A 15,209-nucleotide genomic window follows, 5' to 3' on the forward strand; every position below is an offset into this window, starting at 1 on the left:
TACCCTTAGCCTATGTGAATTGAAACTTTCATCTTCGGACAGATCGAATGTATTTAGGGTCTTTTCAGTATTTTGAGGACTTTTTTGAACTTGTGGACGTAAATATGGATTAGGATAAAAGTTCAAAAGTCTTGCAGAGACGAACAGTCCTTAAATTGCACTTAGACACAAATGTTGAACTTCTGTGGGGAAATACCCTAAGGTACCTCCATTTTAGAAGTTAAACTAAATTTGGACAAAATGTTAGGAAATCCAAAGTTTGGACTAAATTTGATCAAGATATATCGTGCATGCAATTTAAGTGACATTTTTTATATATTAGGGTGAAGTACCGGAAGTTGTGGATATGGTGCCATAGGGGTTTTTTCATCTTTTGGTCTGTTTTCTCAAGACGTATGGACTAGCCCCTGAAAAAACATTAACCATCGTAATTGATGCAGAGAATGCAAGTTGCTTCAACAAAAATCAAAGTGAGTCGAGAGCAGGGCCCTATTCCACAAACAACTTATCGTTTTTCATTTTGCACTTATCAAAAACTAGTTATTTTGAAAAGTGATAACCTTTTTTTGTTCCACAAAATTACTTTTCAATTTCCCTTGCACCTAGCAAATTTGTCTATCACTCTTCTTTTAGCACAGTTGTTGTGCTCTCTTGCTCAATTTTTCCGCCATATTGGTAAGTCTCTCAGTTCTCTTGCAAAGTGTGAATGATATTTGTTCCACAGAACGTTTTATCATCTTTGCATTATTTTTTACTTGGCAATAATAAATAAGACATGTAAAATTGAGACGAGCGAAAAAATGAAAAGAAACTGATATTATTAAAAGTAAATAAAATAAAATTAAATAAATTAAACTGAAATAAAATAAAATAAAATTTAATAAAATATAATAAAATAAAATGAAATTAAATAAAATTAAATAAAAAAAAAAATAAATTAATATGAAATAAAAATAAAATAATTTTAATAAAGATTAAATAATAATTAAATGAAATAAATTAAAATAAGATCAAAATAAATCAAATGAATTAAAATAAAATAAAAAATAAAATGAAATAAAATAAAAAATAAATAAAAATAAAACAATATAAAATGAAGTGATATAAAATAAAATTAAGTGAAATAAAGTAAATTGAAATAAAATAAAGTTAAAAAATAAATAAAGTAAAGTAAAATAAACAAAATAAAATTAAGTGAAATAAAATAATCTAAAATAAAATGAAGGGAAATACAAATAAAAAATCAAATACAATAAAATTAAGCGAAATAAAACAAGTAAAAAGCGTTATGTTCGACATGGAGTAATTAGTTTTCTTTCTCCACAAAGTGGAGAAGTTACTTGCCAAATTATAACTAATTCGTTCTAGAAATTTATCTAAAAACCTTAAAATAGCTGAAATCGGACGGTACTGCTATATGGGGCCTATAAAAAACGTAGACCTATATCCATAATTTATTGTGGAGACGTTTCTTGGTGATTGACCGAATTATACCTAATTCGGCCTGGAAATGTAGCTAATAACCCCAAAGTAGCTGAAATTGGGCGGTATATGGGGGCTATAATAAAAGATGGGCCTATGTCGGTAAGTTTTGGAAGCATATTATAACCAATTCGTTCTGAAAATGTAGCTAAAAACCTTAAAATAGCTGAAATCGACGGCACTGCTATATGGGGGCTATAACAAAGCTCAACTTCCAACTTGATTTAAAACACGTGTGAACAGCATTTCATCCCCCTATCTCAACTCGTTCTGAAGATAGCGTGATTACAACAGACTGACTGGTAGTGAGAGTTCGAAGTAGGATGGTTGATTCAGAGGGTAGAAGTTCGGAAAAATCTTTACAATTTCTTGTCATAACCGTGTTTTCACTATTTCCGAACAAAATCTCGCTTTAACAATGTACATTGGCAAAGAGAACGTTTACCTCGCAAATTTAAGGCAAACTTATCAAAATTTGATCTGCAAAATCAAAATGCAGAGTTTTCTGTGGAAAATGCGCTTTGCCGTTCGACTTTTCACTTAGCAGAAATAACGTTTGTGGAACAGAAATCAAAAAAAGAGCTACATTTTTTTTGAAAAGTAAGCAAACTCACTTTATAATTAGCAACTTATCACTTATCAAAAAATAATGGTTCTGTGGAACACTTAACTTTGAGCATTGTCAAAAATATTGATAAGTGCAAAATGAAAAGTTGATAAGTTGTTTCGTGGAATAGGGCCCTGGTCTTAAAGTGAACTTATCCGTAATTTTGTGTGTTAGGTACCCGAAGTAGTGGACAAATATAGTCCATACTCGAACCTCATCTATATCTGGTAGATATATTAGGATGTGTAAAGTTATCGTGCGAACAATTTTTCCGAATATTTTTGAACTTTTTTGGGGAGGTACCTGAAGGAGTGGACCGACATGGCTTATGTTCGAACTTAAACTATGTTTGGACAAAATATTGAGAAGGTCAAATTTTGGACCGAATCGGCGGATCCGTTCGAGAGTTATCTTGCGATCCAACCATTACACACGGTGTCATAGGGTTTTTTTGCACCTTTCAGGCTATTTTCTCAGAAAGTGTGGACTTGCTCCTGATGAAACTTGTACAAATCAAAGTGATTCGGCTACTCCCTTCAAGAGTTATCGTGTGCAAAAATTTTCTGAACATTTTCGAACTTTTGTGGGGGAGGTACCGGAAGGAGTGGACCGAAATAACCCATCTTCGAACTTAAACTAAGTTACGAAAGCCAAATTTTGGACCAAATTGGTTCATCCGTTCGCGAGTTATCGTGCTCACCAGCCAGACAGACGTACGGACATTGCTAAATCGACTCCAAATTGACTGAAACACATTTCTTCCAAACACACTTGGGGTCACATATTTATAGTATGTCCGAAGGGGTCTGTCAGAATTTAATACTTTTCATACACTTTCTGATAACACTGTGAACCGAAATTTTGGGGGGTGGAAAATTCCAATTGGAGATCAAAGCCCCTGGTGAGTATATACAGAACCCCGAAGGACAGATTCGCCGTGAGTCGAACTTTCGCTATATGGCGTGATGAAGTTTTTGCTAGAGACCCTGTAAGCCAACAGGAATTAGCGTTATATCTTTGTTCACTGTTGCTTTAGCTTATTTTTGAGATGACATGTCTTCAGTCAAATCGAATGAGGATTATTTTCGACCTTCTAACTCCCTTCCTTCAATGTCCTTTTCGTCCTTTATTTTAAGAGCCGCTATAAAAGTACCACAAGATGACGTTTTTCAGCTTCGAAATGTTCTGCAAAAATGTCGGCCAGAAAATTTTAGGTACGGCTCTCATTGACAACAAATCGATTTTGGTCGTTTTGTGCATTTACTCCTGTTTGCTCAGAAAAAACTGTGCTTTGTGTTTTTGTATGTTCTGTGACGAATATACAAAAAACAAAATATAGTCTTTTTCTGAACAAAAACAGTGTAAATGCACAAAACGACCACGAAAATTCGACAAAATCGATTTGTTGTCAATGAGAGCCGTACCTAAAATTTTCTGGCCGACATTTTTGCAGAACATTTCGAAGCTGAAAAACGTCATCTTGTGGTACTTTTATAGCGGCTCTTAAAATAAAGGACGAAAATGACATTGAAGGAAGGGAGTTAGAAGGTCGAAAATAATCCTCATTCGATTTGACTGAAGACATGTCATCTCAAAAATAAGCTAAAGCAACAGTGAACAAAGATATAACGCTAATTCCTGTTGGCTTACAGGGTCTCTAGCAAAAACTTCATCACGCCATATTGCGAAAGTTCGACTCACAGCGAATCTGTCCTTCGGGGTTCTGTATATACTCACCAAGGGCTTTCATCTCCAATAGGAATTTTCCACCCCCCAGACTTTGAGCTCCAGTTTGTTGCACAGTGTAATTTAAACAAAAAAAACCTCACCCACACAATGATTTTCAAATTTCTATTTTAATTTTTAAGCAATTTTTTGAAGTCACTGTAAGCCGATAAATATATAATTTAACCACAGTATAGAAGGTATATTAAGTTTTTTTTTATCCGTTTGTAGCGCATTGAAGTAATCATTTGCGATCCTATAAAGTATATATGAGTAAAATTCTAAGTCGATCTATGCATGTCTGTCCGTCTGTGGTAATCACATTAGCGTCCACAAAAATTAAGATAGGACACTGAATTTTGGTCAACTTCGAAGATGGACTATATCGGTCCATGTTTTGATACAGCCCCTAAAAAACGGTACAGACAGATCCTCCATTAGAAATTGTGGGCATAGGTCAAGGTTTTGGAACAGGTCCCATAAAAAGCTACCGCTGATTTAAGTTATTTGGTTATCATTTGGATTCAAAGTGGTTAAACAACTTCTTCACCATAAATCACGGACACATGCCCAATTTTTGGGCACCATCGGTCTTAGTTTTTGTAAGTTTTTATTTACATTTTCGGGCAAAATTGGATGTCATTTGGTATTTAAAGTTTGCAATAGTTAAAAACTTCTCCATCGAAAATTGAGTACAAAATGGATGGCGACAAATTTTATTGCGATTAAAATAAATATTCTCTAAACATATCAAATTTTTAACATCAAGTTAAGTCGAAGAAGTTGTGATTTGTATGTGAGGCCTTAAAAACGAAAAATACATCCGCAAAGCATTCGTAGGTTATGAGGAAAATTAAAAAAAAATGGAGAGTTAAATGTACAATTTTCAAAATGAAACTTATAGGTGACATTGACAATGTCTTTACGAAAAAAACAAATTCATAATACGTTTTCTAACTTCATTGAAAATAAATTCTTTATAAATTACTTTTTCTGCTATTTTTAATATAATTACTATTAATTTATGTTGAGTTTTACTAATGTTGTGAGCATTAGTGAGTGTCGAAATTTTTTAGATTGCAGGGAAAAGTCTCCAGTAAAAAAAGTCCAGCTGCCCTTATCTGCAACCCGCTATGTTTTTGCCCTTATACCACACCTGTAAAATCGTCAAAATTCCGAAAATCGGGAGGTACGTTTATATGTGAGCTATACCTAAACTTGGACCTATACTGAACATTTTTTGCAAGGAGGTATTTTGCACATTCACAACTCAAAATGCAATATTACAGCCAAATCGGTTGGAAAATATGGGTAAAATCGTCAAAATTTCGAAAATCGGGAGGTACGTTTATATGGGGCTATACCTAAACGTAGGCCGATATTGACCATTTTTTGCATGGAGGTATTTGGTTCACTCAGAACAAAATACCTAAACGTGTACCTATAATCAATATTTTTGGAGGCGGTAACTCGATTAGAACTATTTTTGGCACTCTTTTCCATACAAGTGGGACCACTGTGCAGCGTTACAAAAAACAAAATATAGTCTTTTTCTGAACAAAAACAGAGTAAATGCACAAAACGACCACGGAAACGCGACAAAATCCAACTAATCGATTTTGTCGCGTTTCAAAGAGAGCTGTACCTAGAATTTTCTGAGCGACATTTTTGCAGAACATTTCGAAGCTGAAAAACGTCATCTTGTGGCACTTTTATAGCGGTTCTTAAAAAAAGGACGAAAAGTTCGACTTACGGCGGATCTGTCCTTCGGGGTTCTTAATATACTCACCAAAGGATTTCATCTCCAAAAGGAATTATCTCTGTCGCAAAATTTGTGTTCACAGTGTAATTGAAAAACGCTAAAAAAATGCTATATGCTAAATAAAAAATTACGGCTAAATACAAAAAAATAATGCTAAATTTAGCTGCAAAAGTTCTAAAATGGTCACACTGGTCCCTTACGATTGAACTAATAAGAATAGGGTAGTAATTTGTATGTGGCCAAAGGTGCATTTTCACGAACGTTCTTTATAGGTCGCAACTGTGGTCCCATCGATCCGATTTTCACAAATTTCGATGTGACCATAATTGCTGCCGTTAGAGAATTTTCGTGAAAATGCATCTTTGGATCCATACAAATTATTATGGAAACAAAGATCGCTTGGGTGGCACGCAGAATTAGGAAATAAGATGTCTAAGGCTCCTAGATTGAAGCAGGGAGTTCCCCAAAACAGGGTGATATTTCCGAATCTGTTTAATCTCTACTTCTATGAAATTCGAAAACCTCCAGACGAGAGATCGTAATGTATGCGAATGATTATACGATCTTGGCATCGGATCTTATCGTCGGCGACATATCGTCAGTGTCATGCTTAAGTGTTCCCTACGCCATTTTTGACTTTTTGAGATAGAGGTGGTATCTAGGGTTTTCCGGTATGCTCTTTTTGAATTTCTAGTCGGCTTTCTCTGCTCTAGTTTCCGAGATATCCACGCCTCGACGGGAAAACATCAACTTCCTTCAGTTATAAAATTAATATTTTAAAAACTTACAAGTTTAAAAACACATTTCAAAAATCAGAATTTTAATTTTCGATTTAGAAGTATTTAATTTATTGAGGCAAAGATGGAAAATTTGTTTGTCAGTTTGTTCCATGTGATTTACAATATTTCACATTTGTGTCATAAGTGCGGATATGGAACAAATTGACAAAAATTATTTTTTTAAAAAAATCTCTATAACTTTTATATTCCTCTAAATGTAAAAAATGTAAAAAATGTAAATGTAAAAAATGTAAATATTTGCTTTACCCAGCCCCACACAGTTGTGACGCAAAACATTAAAATGCAATTATCTCAAAACAGGCAAATGGCGTATGGAACACTTAAGCATGACACCGACGATATGTTATAGGTTAAATGTCTACAAACCCGTCTTATTGCAGTTCTGCCATCTAAGGAATATGAATATATCCGCCGCTAAATCCACTGCCATACTGTTCCCTATCTGACCGGCTTAAATGAGGCTCCCCTGAACTTATTGGTCAATGGTGCCTTATTTCCGACCACTAAATCCCCCATGATATTGTGTGTAACGTACAACAGCATGTGTATGTCGTTCGCGCAAGACCGGCTATTTGTGACAAGATCAGAAGTAGGAAGTCGCTGGCCGAAAGCAACTGTGGTGCTGACAAAGAAACTTTGCTGACTTCTTATAAATAAATATTCCGGTCTGAGGTAAGCTACGCGAGTGTGGTATGCAAATGTTAGCGCTAAGCAGTGGTAGAATTTTCAAACCTAACAGAATTAGAGCTGGCAAAATATCTTCATGATTTGGAGAGAGTGATACAAAGGCATAAGCGAGAACCTCAATATCTACGAGCCTATCCCGAGGCTGCTGTCTAGGTACAGTATGAATGCCGTACACGGAGGCTTTTGCAAAGGTAACACGATAAAATAGCCGGGATTTTACCTTCAACTTGAATCTAGTGTTAATTTTAAGCTCAAGGAGGTTCCAAACACGTAGACAACTTTGCATCTGTCTTAAACTTAAACCCGGTTCCAAGATGTACTTGATTGCAGCTTCCGATAGCTCCATCACAAAAATTACCAAAAAAGTGGCTGGTTGGCAAGATAGCTATCGAAAGGAATGACTCCCAATTACACCTACTTTCAAGATGGACTATATGGGTCTATTCTTTCAGGTACCTCCTCAGCAAAAGTTTAGAACTTTAGATCACTTTTGGGATCACGTTAAAATTCTAAATGGGCGTAGTCATTATGATTGTAACAATAATATATATTTTGTTAACCTGGGGGAGCCAATACTTCCTGAGAATTGGGGAACTCACGGTCCTAATATTTAGGTCTACTCCTTCATAAAGCTCTCGCAGTTTTTAGTAGGCCTTGTGATCTTTTCTACAACGGAATACTTTTATTCTCCATATTATCTCCATAATATTCCGAATGTTCAAAAATCCAGCTCAATTTGTATTGAATTAAGTTTTTATACCCTCAGCATTATGCTACACTTTCATACGGGCAAAATGTGCCTCATCAAAACAATGTTTTTAGATCCCAAGTATATTTGGACGAAATACGTTTGTGGCAATTTGGAGTCGATTTAGCATGTCCGTCCGTCTGTCGTAACTCCCCCACAAAAGTTCGGAAATGTTCGGAAAATTTGTGCGCACTATAACTCTTGAACCCTACTTTACCATCTCGAAATTTTTGCCAGACTTCGATGAGGTTCTAGTATGGACTCAATCGGTCCACTTCTTCGGGTACCTGCGACACAAAGTTTCGGAAAAGTTCAGTTTAGCATATTTATTGTAGCAACTTGTATTCACTGCCCCGCTTACGACGTTACATGTCTTATTAGGCGCAAGTCCATACTTCCTGAGAAAATAGCCTGAAAGATGCCAAAAAGTCCAATGACTTTTTTTGGAGCGCACGATAACTCTCGAACGGATCTCCCGATTCGGTCCAAAATTTGGCCTTCGTAATATTTTGTCCCAACATAGTTTAAGTTCCCCCACAAAAGTTCAAAACTGTTCGGAAAAATTGTTCGTACGGTAATTCTTGAGGGGAGTGACCGATTTGGTCCATACTTTACACATCCTATTATATCTACCAGATATAGATCATATTCGAATATGGACTATGTTTGTCCACTCCTTCGGGTACCTATCACACAAGATTACGGATAAGTTAACTTTAAGACCTGCTGTCGAATCACTTTGATTTTTTGAAACAACTCGCATTCGCTGCCTCGACGCTGCCTTACGACGGTAAAAGTTTTTCAGGGGCAATTCCATACTTCGTAAGAAAACAGCCCGAAAGGTGTTAAAAAACCACTATGACACCATATGTAGTGGCTGGAAAGCAATATAACTCTCCCAATCTGGTCCAAAATGTGGTCTTCCTCACATTTTGTCATACTTTCAGTTCGAAGATAAGCAATACCGGTCCACAACTTCCGGTATTTCCCCCGGATATTTAAAAAATGTCTCTTAAATGGTATGCTGGATATATCTTGAACAAATTTGGTCCAAACTTTGGATCTCCCAATGTTTTGTCCAAATTTAGTTTAACTTCTAAAATGGATGTACCTTAGGGTACCTCCTCCACAAAAGTTCAACAGTTTCAATTCAAATAGGCTGAGGATATGTCTCTGTCCGCAAAGCCGACTGATACTTTTTTACTTGTTGTTTTAGTATAAATTATATTGATTGCGTTTGTCAGAGAATTAATTAATCCCACACTTAACCCACTTAGCGCCGAGAATTTTTTTGTGTGAAACCTCAAATTTTATATAAAAATTATATCTTGAGGCCTCTTAAGCATTTTTTAACAAATATTTTTTTCTAAAACGTATGCATAGCTTTCCTGTAATCGGGCCTTCTTTTAAAAATGCCGAAAACTTGGAAGCGTAATATCTGTGTATTATTTGTTTTGTGGCGTTCAAACGACCAGTGGCTTTAAGCGGGTTAATGATACCAACCCCAAAAATACTTAAAAATTTACGCTGAAAACTTCAAAAATGTATTTTGTTACTTATGGTTCACCACTCCTGTTATTGTTTTTGTTTTGGTACAGCCATAGTTGGAGAGCTTTTAACTGTGGAAACTGGACTGTTTTTCACTTCTTTTACTGTCATTTTATGCTGGTATTTTTTTTAAAATAATATTTAATAATAATATTTGACAATTTGTCTTTCCATCGATATTCTTCGTTATGAGTTAACGATTTCTACAATCGGTAACATAAAGTTACAGAATAGCACAATCGTTAATTCAACCGAATATTTTTGTTAAATACCGATGTCGGTTCGTTACTTAAAAAATTTACTGAATCGCACTACAGGCATAATTTTCAAATACAGGATACTGAAAATTTAATTTCAATTTTCTTTGTTATTTTTAATTGTCACAAAAAATTAAAAAAATGAATTAATATTTTGCACCTTTAACTTAAGGTTAACTTTTCTCCCAACCTACCTGGATTTCTGGCCGAAATATAACAGATGTTGTATTCCATGTTCGCCCATAGAGCAATCCACCAGCATTTTCTATTGGGATTACATTAAAAAGGTATAAATATTCAGCAATTGTTATGGGAAATCTAATCTAATCTGTATTTCAATAAATTGTACAAATTTGTTGTGTGAATCTAATGTTGTGCGAATTTGAGCGTATGTATCTATGTCGAGCATTACATATGTATTTGCACAGAAAGTCCGACAGAAAACAATGAGCAAAGCAATAGCGAAAATTTATAAACAATTTACAATGTAATGATGTGAAATCAGAATTCTTGTAGCTGTGAATTAGCTTCAGTTGTTGTTTTTGTTGAGCACAAAATCATAAAAATCCTACCCTCGCCTCATACCCATCCGCCTAGTGATAAACAAATCCCATTCGTTAGAGTTGAACCAACAACGGAGCATAATAACATACCAAAACATTGAACACAAAATTGAGTTTCCGGGGAAAGTTTAATGAAGTTACACACGGACATGGAGGCACATTGGTGTTGGTCGGTCAAATTCCATGGCTTTACAAATGTATGTTATTGTCAGCCGAAGGGGGTTTCCGGCATAACCGGTGTAGAATATGTATAGAAAAATAAAATAGGTCGCCATAGATGGTCATTGGGAAAAGAAACAAGCAAAGGGGAGTGAGTGAGTGAGTGAGTGAGGCAATCATTTAGGTGGAGGCGGACGGTTGCAAAAACTAATTGATTTTTTGTTGCTGTTTGCATAAAGATAATAAAATTTGTTTTGTTTTTGTTTATTTTTCTTCTTCAACAGTATCACCACCAATTTATCGACTGGCAGCACCATTGGCGGCGGTAGCAGTAACGATGATGTCCATACAAATACTGAAAATATTGATTCAAAATCGGAATCAACAACTAATGACAGTTTAGCTTTGGTACCATTTACACCAATGGAATGTTCAGAGATGCCATCGGCCACCACCACTGATGAATTTTCTAAAGACCAACCGGATCCGGATACGATAAAAATGTTTGTCGGTCAAGTTCCAAAGGCATGGGATGAAACAAAATTACGTGCCCTCTTTGAACAATATGGACGCGTTCATACGCTGAATGTATTGCGTGACAAGGTGACCATGATGAGCAGAGGTAAGTAAAATCAAATTGTGATTAAATTTTAAAGCAATGTAATTTTATATACCTTTAAGAACTATTTATTTTTAAATATATATAGATAAATTTGTTCCACTGTTTAACATGATAGTGATTGAGTGTATCTCAGAGATTTTGAATGAAAAAGTTGTGAAATTTCCTTGGTTTGGAAATAAAAGGGAATAAAGTTAATCTCAAGGAAGGGACATAGCCAGAAATGCATAACGAAACCACTTCGGGGAGCCCAATCAACAAAATTGAAACTTTTCGAGAAAAATATATAAAAAATATCTAAAAATTACCACTAACGGCCCCTGGGTCCATTCCTTGTCTCCGTCGGTAAAATAAGCTCTACACAAATTAGAATATTTAAAGTGAAGATAGTGTGTCAAAGACTACCCCTGTGTCAGGCTCATTATCCTTGGGGACAATTTTACCTACAGTAATCTGCAATGCAAAACACATAAAACAAAACAAAAAAATTACTGCCAGTAATATACCTTCAGTTTATGTAAAAACAATACAAAACTAAAATCGAGAAGTGGCCTTAAACTCGATTAAAGCACAAAAATGTTGAACTGGGGCTGGTTTCTTGTTCAATGAAAATTTGAAATGAAAAATATTTCCTTTATAATTTTATAATTTATAATTGAGCCCCTGGATCTAACTTTGGGAGTCCGCAGTAAAAATTCGGATCCGTACGTCATTATGTAACCCATTACAAGGTAATTTAAACCAAAATGACTAATATTAATCCTTACTAAGTTCTGAGTACGGTGGCACAGAGCGTGTGTGTCCAACAACAAATCCTAGAGTTGTGTGTTCAATGCTCACCGTCGGTACCCGAGCTTTTTATGGCAAAACAAAAAACAAATGTCAGCGGTTAAAAAAGCCCTTAATGTTCGTACGCCTGACCGAGTGTGTAGTGTGTTCAGCTACAAATTAGAAGTTCGCATGATCAAATCCAACAGAGAGCAAAATAAAATAAACAAGTAAGAACGGCCAGGCTGAACTTGTTATACCCTCCACCACGAGTTGTATTGAAGTAAAATGGAACAATTAGTTTCCTTTCGTATATGAAGAAGGCTAAATACCAAATATGAGAAAGTTCGGTAAAACAATGTGGATAACCTTCAAAATATCGAAATTCGGGAGGTACCGTTCAATGGGGGCTATATCGAAACGTCGATCTATACCTACAAATTTCTGGCGGAAAGTTTTTAGACTCAAAGAAGACTAAATACCAAATTTCCGATATTTCGGCAAAACCTTAAAAAGGCGGAATATCAAGAGGTACGCCTCTATGGGGGATATAGGAAACCGCGGACCTATACTGATAATTCTCTTCTGGAATGTTTTATAACCCCATGAAAGACTAGATAAAAAATTTCAATTGACGTCACAACTTTCAGAACTGCGGAAATCGGAAGGTACTGTTCTATGGGGGCTATATCGAAACATGGACATATACGACGAATTTCAGTCAGAAAGGCATTTACCTCCAACAAAGACTAAATACCAAATTTCAGCCATTTCGGTGGGTTGCTGTGGGCACAACCTTTAAAATACCGAAAATCAAGAGGTACCGTTCTATGGTGGCTATATGAATGCGTGGACCTATACCGACAAGTTTCAGATGGAAAGAAGAGTAAATACAGAAATTTCAGCCATTTCGGTGGAATATTGAGGCCACAACCATCAAAATACCGGCAATAGGGAGGTACCGCTCTATGAGGGTTATACTAAGGCGTAGACCTCTACCGACAAATTTCATATGGAACGTTTAATACCCCAAATAAAGACCAAATAACAAATTGCAGCTATTTCGGTGGATTATTGTGGACACAACCTTCAAAATACGAAAAATCGGGAGGTACGTTCTATGAGGGCTATATGAAGGCGTGGACCTGTACCGACAAATTTCTGGGGGAATGTTTCATACCCCGAACGAAGACTAAATACCCAATTTCAGCCATTTCTAGGGAATATTGAGGCCACAACCTTCAAAACACCGAAAATCGGGAGGTACGTTCTATGAGGGCAATACGAAGGCGTGGACTTATACCTACAAAATCTGGGGGGAAGTTTTATACCCCCAACGAAGACTAATACAAAATTTCAGTAATTTCGCTATGATAATGAAGCTAAACCTTCAAAATATCGAAAATTGGGCGGTACCGTTCTATGGGGGCTATATCAAAATGTGGACCGATATAGCCCATTTGCAATACCAAACATCCTAGGAGAACTAGAAACTTCTATACCAAATTATAAACCTCTATCTAAAAATTGCGCGCTATATCTCGATTTTAACAAACGGGCGGACAGACGGACATGGTTATGTCGATTTCACGCTGATCAAGAATATATATACATTTATACTTTATAGGGTCTCCGATGAATATTTCGCTGTATTACAAACGGAACGACAAATTCAATTATACCCTCCATATGATGGTGGAGCGTATAAAAACATATGTTCTATTTTAAGAATAGTTGAGGTGAAATTTGTTTTCGATTTTAACACACTTCATATTTTCATTTTATTTAACTCACTGTTGGATTTGATCATGCGAACTTCTGCTTGGTAGCAGAACACACTACACACTGTGCCACGCGTACAAACATTTTTTTATTTCTCAGCTTACTGGTATGCGGAAAGTAGCTTGTTGACATTACTTTGTAATGGGTTACATAATTACTAATGGATACAAAGTTTGCTGGGTTGTGATGCGGTTTCGATTCCCAGGCCATGCAGCATCACAATTGCAATGGTGGCAAAAATCCCCCTAAGTGTAAAGATGGCGACATTTCCTGAGTTTTTCGGTCATGCAAAACGAGTGGTGCACGCAGTCCGGGGTCGCCTGTAAAAAGTAGATCCCATATCGGGGTGCACTCGTTGATATGAGAGAAGTGTCACTTGTCCCTTCGTGGATGTTTGTGAGAACATATATACATATGTAGGTACCCGAAGAAGTGGACCGATATAGTCTTTGTTCAAAACTAATCTATGTCTGGAAGAAATATAACAAAGTGCAATGTTTGGATGAAATCGGTTTTACCTCGGATAGTTATCGCGAGCACCATTTAATTGAAAAATTGCGAACTTTTGTAATCGATGTTCCAATAGAAGTAGACTGAAATAAATGTCGGTGCGGACAAATATTACGAAATGCATAGTTTGGACTAAATCGGTTGATCCGTTTCAGGAAGTGTCTTAAGTTTGCTATTTACTGTCTTGCGATTTTCGATATTTTGAACTTGGTTGCAGCCTCAATATTCCACGGACATTTGGGATTTAGTATTCTTTACAAAAGAGAATTCTTGGTATCGGTTGAGGTCTTCATATCGGTCACTCTCGATTTTCGGTATTTTGAAGGTTTCAGCGCAATTATCAAACCAAAATGGACGAAATTTGAAAATTTGTCTTCGATGAGGGTATACAATAATTCAAATGAGAATTATCATCATAATTTTCATATAGACTCCGTTGAAGGTTACCTTCCGATTTTCAGAATTTTTAAGAGTATGCCCTCTATATCCGACAAACGAAATGACTGAAATTTGGCACTTAGTCTTAATTGGGGATACAAAACTTTCCACCTGAATTTCATCGGTATATGCCCAAGTCTACATATAGCTGCGGTAGAACGGTACGTACGGATGTTCAATATTTTGAAGGTTGTGGCCTCAATATCACACAAAAACCTTATATATGAAATTTTATGGCGATCGGTTAACGTTAACCGTTCCCACCAGAGGGATCTTTGTTTCCATAGTAATTTGTATAGGCCCCTTTGCCCTATACATTTTCAAGAAAATTCTCCAAAATCCGCATTTATGGTCCAATCGATGAACATTTTTAACAGTTCATTGTTGTGCTAAAAGACGAATCCTACACAAAATTCTGAAAATAGAATCAGATTTCGTTATAGCTATATAGGGCCCAAAATACCTTAAATCGGTCCGATTTTCACAATTTTTTAGGATTCGTTTTCAAACACGTCACACGCACGTCACACGTCAAAATTTTCGATATTTCGAAGGTTGTGTCATGAAATGTTTTATTTAGTCTTCGATGGGGGCATAAACTATCCTACGTTTTCGTAAAGTCCTCATAGAACGGTATTCGCACGGTACCCCATTATTCAACTGAAATGACTTAGATGTGAGATCTAGTCTGCGTTGGTCGACGTTTTGACACAGTCCCCATAGAACGGCACTCTCGTTTTTCTATATTTTTAAA

General features: G+C 36.0%; 1 protein-coding gene across 14 annotated transcripts in view; it reads left to right on the forward strand.

The window, feature by feature from the left end:
- LOC141395239 (CUGBP Elav-like family member 1-B) overlaps nt 1-15,209 on the forward strand; it is a 569,810-nt gene that overhangs the window by 120,481 nt on the left and 434,120 nt on the right. For all 14 annotated transcript variants that reach the window (XM_073970819.1, XM_073970825.1, XM_073970829.1 and 11 more), the window contains one exon: nt 10,623-10,960. In XM_073970819.1, the coding sequence (XP_073826920.1) occupies nt 10,623-10,960 (338 nt within the window). The remainder of the gene's footprint in view (nt 1-10,622; nt 10,961-15,209) is intronic.

This window comes from Musca autumnalis, unplaced genomic scaffold (genome assembly GCF_047663935.1).
Source record: "Musca autumnalis isolate F117 unplaced genomic scaffold, ASM4766393v1 scaffold_2, whole genome shotgun sequence".
Classification (NCBI taxonomy): domain Eukaryota; kingdom Metazoa; phylum Arthropoda; class Insecta; order Diptera; family Muscidae; genus Musca; species Musca autumnalis.